The sequence below is a fragment of the Chamaea fasciata genome, unplaced genomic scaffold (assembly GCF_029207755.1).
Source record: "Chamaea fasciata isolate MVZ Bird 193981 ecotype frontalis unplaced genomic scaffold, bChaFas1.0.hap1 SCAF_1, whole genome shotgun sequence".
Classification (NCBI taxonomy): Eukaryota; Metazoa; Chordata; class Aves; order Passeriformes; family Sylviidae; genus Chamaea; species Chamaea fasciata.
In genome coordinates this window covers 143,870,580-143,885,987 of record NW_027094086.1, presented here as the reverse complement: position 1 = coordinate 143,885,987, position 15,408 = coordinate 143,870,580, and the positions used below count along the sequence as shown (strand labels likewise).

Sequence of the window (15,408 nt, the reverse complement as noted above, 5' to 3'; positions counted from 1 at the left end):
ATTTCCTAAGGCTGAACTCCCTTCCTCTGCTAGCCATGGTTCCTGTCTCATCATCATCAGTGCTGTGCTCCAGACCTTCTATTGCTACAACTGAGATCAGGGCCTTGGCAATGACTAAGTGGAACAGAAGGATTAGGCCATACATCTCACAGGCTGTATTCCTCTTTTCTACAGAGAGTACAGTGTTTTCTTTCATAACAATATGACACAGCACGACACCTCTTTCTATAGAAAGATATCTTTTCAAATCTCTTTCCTTCTATCTCCATCTCACATTTATAAAGATGCAATGACTGCCCTCTACAGAGAAGTACCTGATTTTGTCAGGTGGCATCTATCTCACCAAGACAATTTTGAATCTTAAAACTGCCACTCAACTTACTGGACTTTTTTTCCTTCCCATTTGCACCTGCATATTCAATACAAATCCTTCCCCTTCTATATAATTATTTCAAAAAATTTTAGAAGTCAAAACCAAACCTATGTGATCATACATAAAGGCAGGCAACCACTGACTCCTGGATATTGAACATATCTCAATTCCTCTGGAATCATAGCAGGATAGGCCAAGAGGGACATCAGCTGGGGCAAATGTTTAAGCCAGGCTTCAGGTTTCAAGGAAAGAAGCTGCATGTCCATGAAGATGGTGGCTGAAAGGCTGGGAAGGAGACTCAGAGGAGAAAAGTGGGTGTCCAATGTAAAAAGGGAAGGTCTTGCTTTGGGTGACAAAATAGTCTTGGTATGGTTCTGAGTGTCTCTGCAGTTACAGGAAAAGAGGATGGGTTACCCAAGAAATGTACTGATAATGACACAGTGGAATTCTCTAACAGCCAGTGACATTTGCAGTAAATCCTAATAACAAACCCATAAATTATACAAGTAACAAACCGGTTTGTTATTCAGCCAGCTCCTGATTCCATATGCTTTGGTGTATGACTCATTACTTCTTTAGATTCACCAAGTGTTGCTTGGGGTATCTGTGAGTGCATCCTCACCTGATAACCAGAAGACAGTCACTACTTCTAAGAGCTAATTTTAAATATGGATAATTTATATATTATAGAGACACCAAAATTGATATGAACTATTGATTATCATAAAACTAGTTTTACTTTTGGAAATAAAACTAACACTATTCTTACACCTTAACTTCAGCTAAACCAGATTGAGAAGGGTAAATGTCTTGGTGTCACAAATCTAGATTTACAGCTGTCAATAAACTATCTAGAAAGCAACAGAGAGCACTCAGGATTTTCCTCTCCCCACAACAAGTTAGCTCCCTTTCTAACACTTCCCCAGTGACTCGTGTTATATGCTAGTTAGAGACTGAGCTTGCAGGTGTGAATGTTTGTATAACAGCCCGTGGTTAAGGATGCCCTGGGAACAAGTGCAGTTCTAGGGCTGCTGAAGCTGTTTTTATCCTTTTTACTACAGACCTCTCCTCTCTCCTGGCCTCCAGCCACAACCCTCCTCCTCCTCTTGCTTGCAGCAAGATCAGCATCCAGGAAAACTGCAGAGCCAGGCAGCTCAGAGTGCTGCAGAAAGGAATCCAGACCTGGCTTTCTTGGAATGGTTGCTGTTCCACTCTGACTCACAAATCGATTCAGGGATTTGGAAAGTTTTGTCCAATTTCTAAACAGATGTTGTTCTATATAGACAACCTGTCCTAATGCAAAGATCCCAAGATCCACAAAAAAATCGGTGCTACACCCTTAATCCAGCATTTTGATCTTTTTTAAAAATAATAATTACTTTAAGGATGTATCTGGTATTTGTGTAACTAAAAGAAACAGCAACTTCTTAACAATTTTAACACCAAGATTATACAACCATAGGTTACAAATTGCCTTTCTCACTCATTAATTTTTAACAAGATTTTTAAATGGTTATAACTTTTTAGATACTTTAACCTCTATAGAGAAACTAAGAGAAAGGGTTTTGCTGGGCTTTGTAAAGGTGTTTTAAAATCAAGGATTATGCTGTAACAAACATATCTGCACGGTCTCCAAAGACAAACTCACCTCTCTCTGGCAAAACAATTCTTATTCTGAACCGATTCTCAGTCATTTTGAAGATACCAAGTTTGTACTTCCAAATTTAAGTATAAGATATTCAGAGGCTCATCAGTTTCTAATAATTTTTGTAACATTAAATTCAAGCAAAAAATACTACTTGGTAGTTCACCCTAGCCTGGATTCTCCCAACTACAGACTAATTTGAAAAAAAGAAAAAGAGCTTGGGTATTTGAAAAACAAGGAGCATCATGGAGTGAGATAGAATTTACAAGGGAATTTATAGTTTGGGAAGCACAATGAACTGCACCCATTTTTAATGCAACTTGAACCAGGGTGGAGAGGTTCCAAGTTCTTATAAACATTGAGTGTGTCACCTTTTAAAGAAATTATAGGAATGTTGGTTGCAATATTTATTATTTAAATTTCTTTGTAATAGAAGCCAACAGTTAACCAGCACACAGTGTACTAGTACAGTATGCATTTTATTTCTCCATGAATCAGCAATTTAAGTTAAATGTAAAGAGCTTTCACAATAAACTTTTCTTGGGTTTTTATCATAAAAGGTTAATTACTTACCCAATGATATGCTGATCAATGAAATTTAAGTAGCCTTTAAAATGCAATAAAAATAGCACAAAAACAATGCACACTTGTTGAAACCATGCAGGAAAACAAATTGCATGCTCTCATTCCACTAGAGTGAGTGGCTTTAGTAGCACTAATCCACACTCTGGCAGAGAAAAGGTACAATACAAACAACACCAGAGAACTCACAAATAGTGCTCTATAGAGTGAGGTAGTGTTTTCACAAAAGACTAGTCCCGATGCTCTCCTCTCTTTTAAGTATCCACACCCAAAGTTTCCCTCGTAGATACTCTTAGGAAGATGGAAATGGAAGGAGAAAGCAGAGTGATGGGATTGTGGCAGAATGAATGCATAAGCAGCTTTACTACACAGAAAAGTTAAGGAAAATAGTCAAAGGATTCCAGAGAAAACAGTAGGTAAACAAAAAGTAAATATTTGTCATTACAAATAGTTTTCATCCATTAAATGACTTTCTGTAGCACAGCAAGGTGGAATGTTTTTTGAATCTTATTTTTTAATTAATTATTCAAATATATTAACTGACTTTCCAAGCTCACTCTTGGTAGTTCAGATTTATATGGCAGATCCAACTAATGTTTACTAACTTAGAGAAAAGCCTTCTACACCATTTCTATTTCTTTTCCAGATAAATCATCCCAGTGTGCCAGAAACTCACAACTATGATGCACCTGTGCAAAAGAAAGGCCTGTGCTGGGGTAGCCCAACACTAACTTGAACAAAACAAGGCTGAAGGCATGATTTAAAATATACCAGTGGTAAGCATTCACTTAAGGCAATTTTCAAGGTAATAAAAAGTAATTACTTATGTAGAAAACATTTCACTGTAACGTAAGTTGTGCACAAAAGTCTTCAAACGATTAATAAGGGTCAGCGTAATCTTAATCCTTCATTCTCTTTGAATTCTCTCTTCTCCGTAAATACAAGCAATTCAAGAGATTCATTTCCTATTGCTCTACACAACCCCTAACACTGAATTTGAGTAAAACATGAGAAACCAGCAAATCTCATGTTTAGTTTTGTAAATGTTGCTCCTTATTAGAATCCTAAAGGTCTATTTAGTACAACTAACTGCAGTTCATGTAGAAGCTCCATAACATTGTCTTTCTAGAATGTACAGGAACCTTTTCAGTTCTCCTCCATAAAACATCTTCCCATGGTATTTCCCCTCTATTTGACACAACTGTGAAGCCTTTTGGTCTCTGGTTTTGGGAAATTTGATTTAACACAGTATCATATTATTCTATTGTAGTAAACTTGTACATGGAATTTTCAATTGTTCCACATTACTTTCTATTACTACATTCTATTCTTTACAACACTGGAAAGAAAATGCCTTGAAGTTAAATATTGAGTCATTTGTTGCAACTGCTTTTCTGGGCTGGTAGAGGAAGAAAGAAGTAAGAGGATTAAACAGGTCCCACACTATGACCATCATTCTCAACTCACCCAGGCAATTCTTGTACTGTAGACAGAATATCAAATGCAGCAATAGGAAATTCGGGATGCTGCTCCCAAATTTCCTAACTGGTCATCTTTGTGCAATGAACTCCCTTTTTCTGTGCCCTAGAGTTTAGAGATCTACTGATTAAATGCACTGAAATTAAAATACTGTCTGCAAAATAAGGTAGAACTTGAGACTTGCAACCTAATCTTTCCAAAGGAGGGAGAAAATGTTAGAGAAAGTTTGTTTAAAACAAAAAAATTAGTTTATGACAAAGCCTCAGAGTATTTGATGGAGAACATAACAGAGAATCAGAGCAGTATGAAAAAGACTGGAACTGGTATATGAGAGAACTTTACACCATGTTTTTAAATAAGAGACTTTAGTGTATTTTACCAAATATATTAAATCTGTACCTGTTTCAGTAAAATTCAGTAGCTGAACAAGAAAATACATAAATTGGTTCAATTGAATCTAATACACAAAACAGATGGCAGACAATTTTTCTGTCTGTTGCAGTACTCTGAAACTCATGCTAAGCACACCATAATTCTATTCTATTCTGCTCTGCTACTGCTTACTCTGTACTGCAGTAATTCTATATCTTTTTCTGCTGAGTTACAGATTTTGCCTGAATTCAATATGCAGTGAGGTTAAAAAGGTGACATGAGGATCTGTCCCAAATGAGTCTTTTTAGCTTTTAAAACAGCCTAGAAATACTACTTCCAAACTCTGCTCTATACACCCTGGAACAGACATGAAATCACTAGTCAGTAATGTGGATTCTTTGGGCAACTAAGGTTTCATTTGTTACCACTCTGATTTAACTTAATTTAACTTAAATTTCTGCAGACAAATCTGCAAAATGCATGCAAAAAAACCCCAAAGCTTGAAAACTGTATTGTCTGATTAATATTTTAGTCATCACTTCCAGAGCCTCCCATGTAAAACAATGCTGAAAACCAGCAAAACTCGGTTAAGCTTCACCTATCTCTTTATGGTAGGGTAAACTTTATTACTGCTGTCAATTACAACCAGGAACAGTACTTTACTAACCTGAAATAAACTCCAAAACAAGTTATTTCACAGTCCCATAGGATAAATACATAGACTGAGAGAACTTGATTTATTTCTATGTTTTGCACAAGCAAATAAACCATACTGCACAAAAAAATCTGATAGAAATCTCACACAAGTATTCTGGCACTGTAACATCAACTGCATAGTACTAATTTCATGATGAGGACTTCAATACTTTCAAATCTCCAGCAATACCCTAAGCCAAAGCAAGCAACTTTACCTGAACTCATGGAAGTGGGTTTTTTCCCCAGTTAGTTCTTTAAAAATCCTCATGCTAATCCCAAACGATTTTTGGAAAACGCTGTGTAATAATAACATGCAGCCTTTCAAGTCCAGGAAAGGAGCATTCTTTAAAGAAAAACCACACTGAATAAAGAGTAATGTTTTATTAAATATGTAGCTATGATGCTATGCTACTAAAAAAGTGGACCTTACATCACACTCTTGAAAGAAGAGGAATTATAGAGAAGATGGCACAATGTGTGTTAGTAAAGCAGTGTGTCACACTACCAAGCAAGACATGCTGGGAGTACCCAAGAAACTCTGTGACAAAAGGGTATCCATGAGAACATAACTTACAGGCAGATTTCTTGCTGAGTCCAAATACAGTATAAGCAATGCAGATGAAAGCCCATCATTAGCTTGGTCTTTATCAGCTCTAATGCTTGTTAGCACCTAAACCAAAAACACACTTGTAAGCCTTTCTGGAAACCAAGTATTACCAAATATGTCCCATTTCTGGAAAAAAAAAAACCCAAACCAAAAAACCATCTCCCAGAAAGCAAACATTCACAAATTCACAGCATGAAGCATAAAAAGTAAGTTTTCAAGACTCATACAAACATTTCAAAACCATTTGCATGGAAATTTGCATCCTGTTTGCTACTTTTTTTTTTTTTTTTAGATTGGACAGACTGTAGTATCATATCCAGCTTTATCTCCCAGATTAATAAGATGTTAGCAGATATTCTCAAACAGTAACATTAGGAGAAAAGGAGAGAACCACAAAAGCATTTGAAAACCTCATTTAAACCAGTGACTGGTTTATCACCAGTTCGAGATTTCTAAAGACAGACAGCTTGGAATAAAGTTACAGGTTTCTGCAAATTCACAGCAGCTAGAGAACTGGTTACATGCTTAACAATTAAACAAAAAAAAACCCCACAAAACAATTAAGATTAGAATGAAAGTAATGTGTTCCTTTAATACCTTGTCTAGATTGTCAGCAGTTGGCATCAATGTGAGCCATTCCAGTTTTAAGTGCAACTTTCCTTTGGACACTTCATCCAAAGTAAACCACTGAAAATTAAGCGAAGTAATGTGAAATAATCTGGCAAACAAATGTAAGATTGCAATTGGTTCTTCAGGACATTTAGGAAGCACTAAAGTCTACTAAGAATCTCTCAGAGCTGAAGTCCACATAACCTGAAAAGATCTGATCCATTAAAGTGTCATATTTTACATGAAATATTACAACGCAAAATGATAAAACCACCCCAACAAACATCTTGGTATACAATAAAAGCACCTTTAAAATACCAAGAAAATTCTTAAAGTTCTGTAAAAATGTTCTGGGAAAACAAACCCTGCACAATGTTCCTATAAAATCTAACTCTGCACAATGTTCCTATAAAATCTCTCTTACATATAGGACAAAAATTACTCTGCCCAGCAATTAACTGCAATTACTCTGCTCTTGCAAATATACCTTCTCACTAAATATCTAAGTTACTGGTTCTTTCATTTGCATAGGAGTAACCTTAAAACCCTAAGACCGATAAAGAACGTTATCATTTTTCAGATTTCACCAGTTTAGATTTCTCTTAAACCACTGTACTGATCATCAGGGCATCTATTTCTACAGCACTAAGCTTATTCTTGCACATACAGGAACGAAACTTTCCCAGGAAAAAAATAATGCAACAACTACTTGTACAACACATGGGCCTGTTTAAACCAAAACTTACTGAACTTGTTTACCTCATCTAGAAGACGCTCCTTTTCAACTTCAATTAAATCAATCATCAAACTAGAAAAACGGAGAAAAAGAAGTAGTATTTTAGCCAAGAAACAAAAGATCTAGCACAGAACTCAAGCACTACCCAATGCTTGCCGAGTATCCACTGAGATCAAAAGAGCAAAATACTGTTCTTTTAGCACCTAAGAAAAGAAGAAGTAGGGACTGAAATGGCTGAGCAAAGATGAGTGCAGGATACCAGGAAAATGCCTACACTAGAGCTCATAGTGTAGCTATGAGGGCAACTGGCACAACATAACTCACACGTGTATGAGCCAAAACAGAGCACATCCAAACTACCCACTGCAAACGGCACCTGGACATCTGCTACGACCAAATTCATGCTTTGGCAGTGTCTGGGAGAGTTCTAGTTCACACAAGCTAAAAATGTAGCAGGGAATGAATCTGATAAAAAATTAAACAGAGCAAACAACTGCATGCCACTGCATGAACATTTGTCTGACTTTTTATTTAATTACTACTGATGTACACATTATGTCACTTCCTCCCACCATCACTTTGCAAAATTAGGGAAGTGCAAAGAGAAGGAAGCCTTAGTACTACCTACTTCTTCATTTTCATGAGAAGTAGGTACTGTTGCTCCTGACAGGAGAGGAGCTGAAAAGCTAAGGGAGCTCTACTCTGTATGGAAAGCAACAATAGGAAGTTCCAAAACTCTGCAAGAAATAAAGGTGACAAATTACCAGAGAAAGAAGCTGGTTAAAACTCTGAAATGTTTATGGGAAAACACCTATGGCCCATGGAGTCAAAGAGTGAGTCATGTTTGCCAAAGCATTACAGCAAAATGCTTTCTTTAATCAAACAGTTAAGATCAGCTCTTAAGAGGAAAATAAACTCAAGACAGTCATTTAGAAGCTATGAAGATGAAGATACAGAGTTATAAAACTACATTAACTTTGCCTGAAGAAAAGATTAAGACTTAGTGCTAGCTCATTAAAGAAGCTAGGGCACAATTCTGGGTACCCACCAAACTTACCTGTTTTTTTCAAAAAAGATGTAAACATACAGATGTGCATATACACACCCAAGAACATTTTCATATAAATGTATTTAAATACATGAAGTAGTTAGGGAATTACTTACTACCAAGATAATTGATTTATAAATAAAATTATATAGCAGAAAACTGCAATAAAATAAAAATAATAATTGAAGAAAAAATTACAATATTTCATCTCTTTCCAATACCTACAAACACATTCTCCATAACATTTACCTTCCCAGGAAGTCATCTTTATCTGGGTCTTCATCAAAGAGCTCAATCTCTAGCTCCTGTCCTGGATGTTCATACACTAAGGCCTGCAAGTTCAGAGAGAGGGCATTATCAGTAAAACTGACCAGCTTGGTTAAATGGCATAATAACAGTGAAACTCTGAGCTGCAGTACCTTTGTATAACAAAATACATCAGTAAGCAAATGATTTTAAAAACTGCAATTTAATGAGTAGAGCAATTTTAAGAGCTTTTCAGATAAAATATGTCAGGGTTTGCTCTAAAAGCCCAAACTAGTTTTTCAGAATTACTGATGCTCAGTCTAGATAGACGAAAAAAAAAAAGGCTATAAATCAAGGGAGAATTTCTGTTTTGCTACAGAACTTTGGGCTTCTAGAGGGAGACATCAAGAAGCTGCTTAAGGCCACCCCCAAAATAACCTCTTTTACAAAAGAAAGAGGATATTTCTTCTTTTGTTTCTTCTGTACAGAAGAACATACAACAAGGTGTTTTTGTTGGTTATACCTCATAAACTTCATTCCATTTTGGATTGAGATTTTCTTTGATGACCTTGCTTTGGAAAATTTGGTTGCCTACACGGATGATTCCATAAGGATCTGACTTTCCTTTGACAAGCCCTTTTAGGTAAGTATCTTTCCCCTCCAGGTCCTGAGCTTCAATAAAGTGTATCCTTAGAACACCCTGAAAAAAGAAAAGATGAGTTTGTTTAGTAATCTGAAAGCTTCCACGTCATCACAATTTACACAACAGATATTTTATAATTTCCATTGTCATTTCCTTAACATGAAACTTATTTTGAACATACTGTAAATAGAAGATGTCAGTGATGAGCCACACACTTAACAGACCTAGCACTCAAGAGACTCCTGAAAAGAAAAACTGTCATCAACCATCAGAAACATTCCAGTTACATCAAGAAATATCAGGTTTCTGGAAATGAGTAACAAAAAACAGCAACAAATGTTTAGTGAAGCACGCTAATAGTTATTTTCCATGATAATATAAAAAACATGCTACTTTATTTTTAAGCTCTACAGTTAAACTAGGTTGTAGCAATCTGTAAAAGTAAGATGTTTAAGATTCCAACAAAACAGAATAAATAAATAAATCTTTCTTGGTGCTCTTTTGAAACATCAACTTCACAGAAATTGTTTATAAATTAAATGAGTTATTATCAGTGATTGAATTCACAGCACCTTGTACCAGTGCAGTAACTGTATTTTGAAATTCACACAGATTATTTTGAACAGTTACTGCAGAAGAAATGAAATGCCCAACGATTACTGTGAACAGAAACTTACTTACCTTTGGTATAGGAAACCGCAACTGAGCGATCTGCACCTCACTGACAAGGGGGACTGTAATTCTATTTGGAAGGACCAAGTAGTTGGATATTATATCCAATATTATTGTATCTGATAAGCCACTGTTGGAGAAAAGAATCCTCAGTTACTTCAAAAAAATATTCCTTTTTCTGCTTAACAACCTAAATGGAGAAAATATTTCTGGGGGAGCAGAAGACACATCTGGTTTGTAAACTTAAACGATTCTTGCCCAAACGGCCACCAGGTGGAAGCAGCTGACGCTGAACAGCTGAACAGCAGAAACCGCAGGGATGAGTATAAAGTTCCCATTTCCCTGCCACAGCCCAATTTCCCCCTCCCCCTTGCCTTTTAAAACCAGCCTGGGTAAAAGGCTATTGCATAAGTTCTTTTGCCTCTAACGCATAAAATCAAGTAGATGTTAACTGTTTATTTACTTTTGTATTTCAGTAATCATTTCTCTGTCCTTGGAAGTTTGGCTACCCATTCCTGTATTGTTACGAAAACAGCTGTCCTCTTGAGCTGGGAGGACCATCACTTAAACCACAGACACAGAGAACACAAGCTCATGGCTGAGTAAAATGTAGCCTAGGGAAGCAAAACAGGTTTTGTTCACTGAAAAGGGAGTGGCAGTGCAACCACACTGGTAATGAATCACATAAAAACCCAACTCCACACCCCTCCACAGAGAAGAGAATGATTTCCTAAGCTACAAGGTCACCCAGCTCAGGTCTGAACTGACAACAAATCATTGTCAAAACAACAGCACTGGTTACACACATTGCCTCCAGAGGAAAAAGGCAGAACACGGAACACAAGCACCCAGGATGTCTCAGGAGGATGGACAAAGGTTCAGTGAGGTAATTACAACTGTATTTCAGATACTCTGAACTGCAGAGGTGCATTCTCACTAAAGCTGGTGGAGCTGCAATTTCTCCTCTGAAATACACTCAATGATTCCCTTTTTAAAGTCTTTTTATAAAGACTGTAAAAAGTCTTTTACAGTCTTTGTAAAGACTAAGTCAAGATGCAGATAATGTTTGATTACTTTGAACATTTTTTTAGATGAAGCACTTGAGTGTGAGCACCTCGTAAAGTTTTTCTAAGACTGAATGTGAAGCTGGGAACAACTCTGACTCAGGAGCTAGAATATAAAAACACCAAAGCTGCAGTGAAATGTGATCCGTGTTACAGTTTCATTTGGAAAGAAAATGCAGTGGTGAGCAATTAACATTATGCTAGAGATGGGCAACAGAATGAACCCATTAAATACAATCTAGCAATGCACACTGATTTTCATGCCAGAGATCTGCAACCTGAACAGCCTGCATCCTCTTGGCTGCCCACTTCCACTGTAAATCCAGATAACTAGAATGCATGATGGAACATGGCTGACTTTTTAATGGTACTCAGAACAACAGGAACAGAAAGATATCAAGGCTACATTTAAATCAATGGATGGGTCTGTGCAGGCCTCTGGTTAGAAAGAAAAAAACAGTGGATAATGTTAAGATACTGCTCAAAGGAAAAGAGTTTTCTCTCCGCTTCTGTGAGCTAATGCACATCCGCCCTAGGGACTCTTCCCTCCCCTCATGCAAAGCTTATCCAAACACACTTATAGAGATTTTCCTTCTACGTGAACCCTAGAAATTCACAGTTTCAATAACTTTTAAGACAAATATAAGATATTCATGTTATCTGAAGAGTAGCTTCATTTAGCCATTATTTTAACATACTGCTTTACAAACTTTTAAGTTTCATTTTGCCAGACGTCTAATCTTCAATTTATGGATTCTAAACTCTCTGAAATGAGCCAAGAAAATAGAATTATTTATTTTGTTAAGAGCTGACAAAAAAATTTAAGATAAACATCTCAACCAGTTTTAAAATTAAAAGGAAAAGAAAAACCAAACCCAAGCTGAGGTGATGTAACTACGGAAGCAATAATCACACTTTTCAAAATACAAGTCTAACGACAAAACTCTAGTATAGAGATCAGGTAAGCTTTTTTGTTCCTGCTTTTGTTAGTGTCCCTACATGGCAAGAAGAGAAAGCTCTGCCTTTATGCTCAGTCCCTTAAGAACAGATGACTAATGGAGAAAACCAAGCGACCTAGGTCGCAGAAAGCAAAGGAGCAGTGCAAGGAAAGCAATGGCACCAGAGCTGCCTTGAAAGAAAGGCTGCCCTGCTCTTCTCTACTATTTCCTTAGGATCACAGACCTTAGGTGATCACAGGCATGAACAGACCTACTCTAGACTAGCATAAGGCTCAGAGACTGACTAATGTTCAAAAGGAGCTGTAGCAAATCTGCTTAAATAAGAGAAAAACACAACTCAAGCACTGGAAGGACTCACAATCCTTTATGCCAGAACCAAATCCCAACTCTGATTCCAAAGGTAAGTCTCACAATTTTATCCCAACATTATTCCTTGAATTTCACTTAAACGCCTGAGAAAAATGAGGCAGCATAAATGAAGATTCACCAAGTTTTACACAGAGAAACTAGACTCTAGAAGGTAGCAAATACCGTAACTTTAAATATAGGGAGCTGAAAAAGAACACTGAAGATTGTATGCAACTAATGAATTAAATGAATTCTAAAACAACATGATGCTTTCAAGCTGTTGAAATCTCATCTAGTATTAGCCAGCTGGGGTGCTCTACGATGTAAAGTATTCTTCATGAATACAAGGCAAAAATTACAACCTTTTGCATTTTTTGTTATCTAAATTAAGTGGTCTGATCTATGGAAAACAGAGAGAAAACACTGCAAGCGACAGAGAAAGGTGCATTAATATAAACCCTTATGTTGATGCATCATTAAAAAACAGCTTCCTAAGATCATAAAACTTTAGAGTCAATGGTTCTGCGTACAATTATTTTTTCACTTCAAAGAAATGAAAGAAGTGTGCAATGTTTCATATAGTTTATTAGACTGTCTTCAAAAGCTCAATTTCATTACCGAAAAATAATTGTTAGTTGCTTACTCTTTTGTATTGCTCTCTACTTAGCTCTACTTAATTTTTACCAGTTTTTATCAGCTTTATATTTTTCCTGTGCTGTCTTTATTCATACTGCAGAGACAGCATATTCCTGACTGTATCTGAAGCAACCCCAACATCATCCCATCATCCACATCCCCTCCTGAAAGCACTTGAGTATTCTCACAGCCTGGCTCCTCCCCACATGGAGAATTTAATTCCTCTTCTCCGCAAGCTACACTAATGACGGATTATGAATCACTTGTGTGTTCTTCTTGTGAAGTCATATAGGAAAAGCAATAAAAATTGTTAACAGCTGACAGGGAGGCTTCCAGCAGTTAATGCTGAAATTCAATTAGTAGAGGACATTTGCAAACAGTACAAATAAGCAAATAGTGTGCAGCCAACAGCCATAGGACTAAAAAGGTACCTGTGGTGGCAGCGATCTCTTGTTCATCATTGTTTCTAACAACTACAATATGTCAAGTTGTCAGACCAAAATACACAACTTATCTATACAGATAAGAAAAACAAATACAGCACTGAAGAAACCTCTTGGCAAGGCAGAGCATGAGTCACCTCAGTTACTATAGAAACTATACCACTCTAGATGGCACTGGTTTGTGCATATGTGGCCAAGTTTGGTTGCTCTGGAAACCATAAACTTGAGATATTTGGCGAGACTTTGTTTACATCTGAGGTTTTGTGTTTGCAGTCAGGCAAATGTGTAGCAGGATGTGAGTCTCAGGAGCCTAGTAAAGTTAAGTACTAAATGTAAATTTAGTCATGTTATATCAAAAGAGTAAATTATTACTCAGAAGCTGTATTTTGGAAGCCATTTTCTCTCACTCAACAAGAAAACCTCTTTCCTCAGAGACAGTCTTAAGCAGGTTTGAAACATAAGCAGTTCTTGCAGCTATTAACCTACTTAAAGCAAGTTCTAATTTCAAACTGTTCAGCTGGGATTCCATGCAATGGCTTCACGTGTCTAAGGAAAGCAAAATTCACTTCAATCATGCAATTGATTACTAAGGGATTAATTTAATACCTAAATTCAAACTCCTGTTTTGAAACAATAAAAAATAATCCTGAAGTCATCCAACTCTTGAGAGTAGGAATCTAATAAAATGGGTAGTCACAAAATCCAAGTGTGTATCAGATCCTCCATTATCTCCTTGGCCATTGTCTCCGTATTAAAAAGCCCCTGGGTAACTAGTAAAACCTGATAAATATTAATATATTCACGGATTTAACTTTATCAGGTTTGTAATGATTCAAAGCAGCCTGATTTGCACCTCTATTAATGCTTTTTAATTTGGGATTTTATCATGTGGTATTAGGAAAAGCTCTGAGTAAGCTAAGCTATTTTATAGCTATATACGGTCAATATTTTTCTACTCCACTTGATCTTCACATAATAAACTGAAAGCTTTAAAAGTAAACACTTGAAGATATTAGAAACTTTAGTTAATTTTAATAGTCTTAAGGTATTTCTAACTACCTTTACACAAGCAAATAGAGATGGATTGCCATACAAAGTCAAGAACCAAGATGTCATGAACCCACTGGCAGTCATAGGAGATGACAGATAGGAAATTCATAAGATTCTGGAAATCTGGAAATGCTGAGAACACTAGAAGAAGTACATTACAAATTATATTTTCCAAGTATTTAACAAGACCTACTGGATATACTTTTGGCATAACTTTGACTTGTGGTGAAATCACTACCTTCTGCAAATTGAGCAACTCCATATAATTCTACATTAAAAGAGAACTGCTCAGTCATCTAACCTAGAAACTATTCAGCTGATGGTCTTGAGATTTTCTGGGCTTTACTGGGGTGCAGATATATTAAACACTGCTTTTGGTTTACTCACTTCAGTCCTGGAACATCCAGAAGATTGGTCAGTCCAGTCCAGTTAATTTCCAAAAGCTGTGAATTACAGAGAAAAGAGGGAAGGGGGTGGGAAAAGGATGGGAAAAAAAAAAAAGAGAAGCAGGTTAGAATCCATATCATTGAAGAAATAAACACAATTGTTATAGATTCTGATCAGTGGAGAATTAACCAGTTTCCAGGATTTTCTTAAACAAACAACAAAGAAACAACCCTCTTCCATTCTTAAGAATTTTTAGACACATTTTTTAAAAGTTATAAAAAGTTTCACCATTCTCTTATCCACTCTTCCGCCATTCATATAAATACACACCCCCCAATATACACAAATACAGGAGCTACTCTGTACAACCCATATAGAATAATGAAACATGGTCCTATTTTCTGGAGAAATATTCCTGGAGTCACGATACACCTGTTATATATAGATGAACAGTCATTAACATGAATTCGCAAATTATAATAAACTGACAAAGAATCCCAAGCGAGACCAGGAAAATAAGAGGTCTAGAAGACATAACCAACGGAAAGAATGAAGAATTGGGATTAACAAGGTGGCAGGGAGACACGGTAAAAGCTTGCAAACCTAAGAGGCTGTTTTCAAGGCACAAGCTCATTCTATCACTGATAAAGAAGAAAGGTATCAAAAGGATTAAGTATCAAAGTGAGAAAAATCCTCAGAAATAATTAAAAGGGATAAGTAATTGCTAGATCATGCATACTTTCTTCACTGAAAATCTCTGCAGAATATTATGCCATATAAAGGTACTTATTCTGTTTCAGGGTTGCTGGCATT

The 15,408-nt window shown here is 36.5% G+C and overlaps 1 protein-coding gene across 1 annotated transcript in view; it reads right to left on the bottom strand.

Annotated features, from left to right (window-relative positions):
* Window positions 1–15,408, bottom strand: part of ESYT2 (extended synaptotagmin 2) — an 81,646-nt gene that overhangs the window by 15,331 nt on the left and 50,907 nt on the right. The window contains 7 exon segments of the mRNA XM_066200686.1: window positions 5,722–5,817; window positions 6,352–6,441; window positions 7,123–7,171; window positions 8,397–8,479; window positions 8,917–9,093; window positions 9,718–9,838; window positions 14,596–14,651. Coding sequence (XP_066056783.1) covers window positions 5,722–5,817; window positions 6,352–6,441; window positions 7,123–7,171; window positions 8,397–8,479; window positions 8,917–9,093; window positions 9,718–9,838; window positions 14,596–14,651 — 672 coding nt within the window.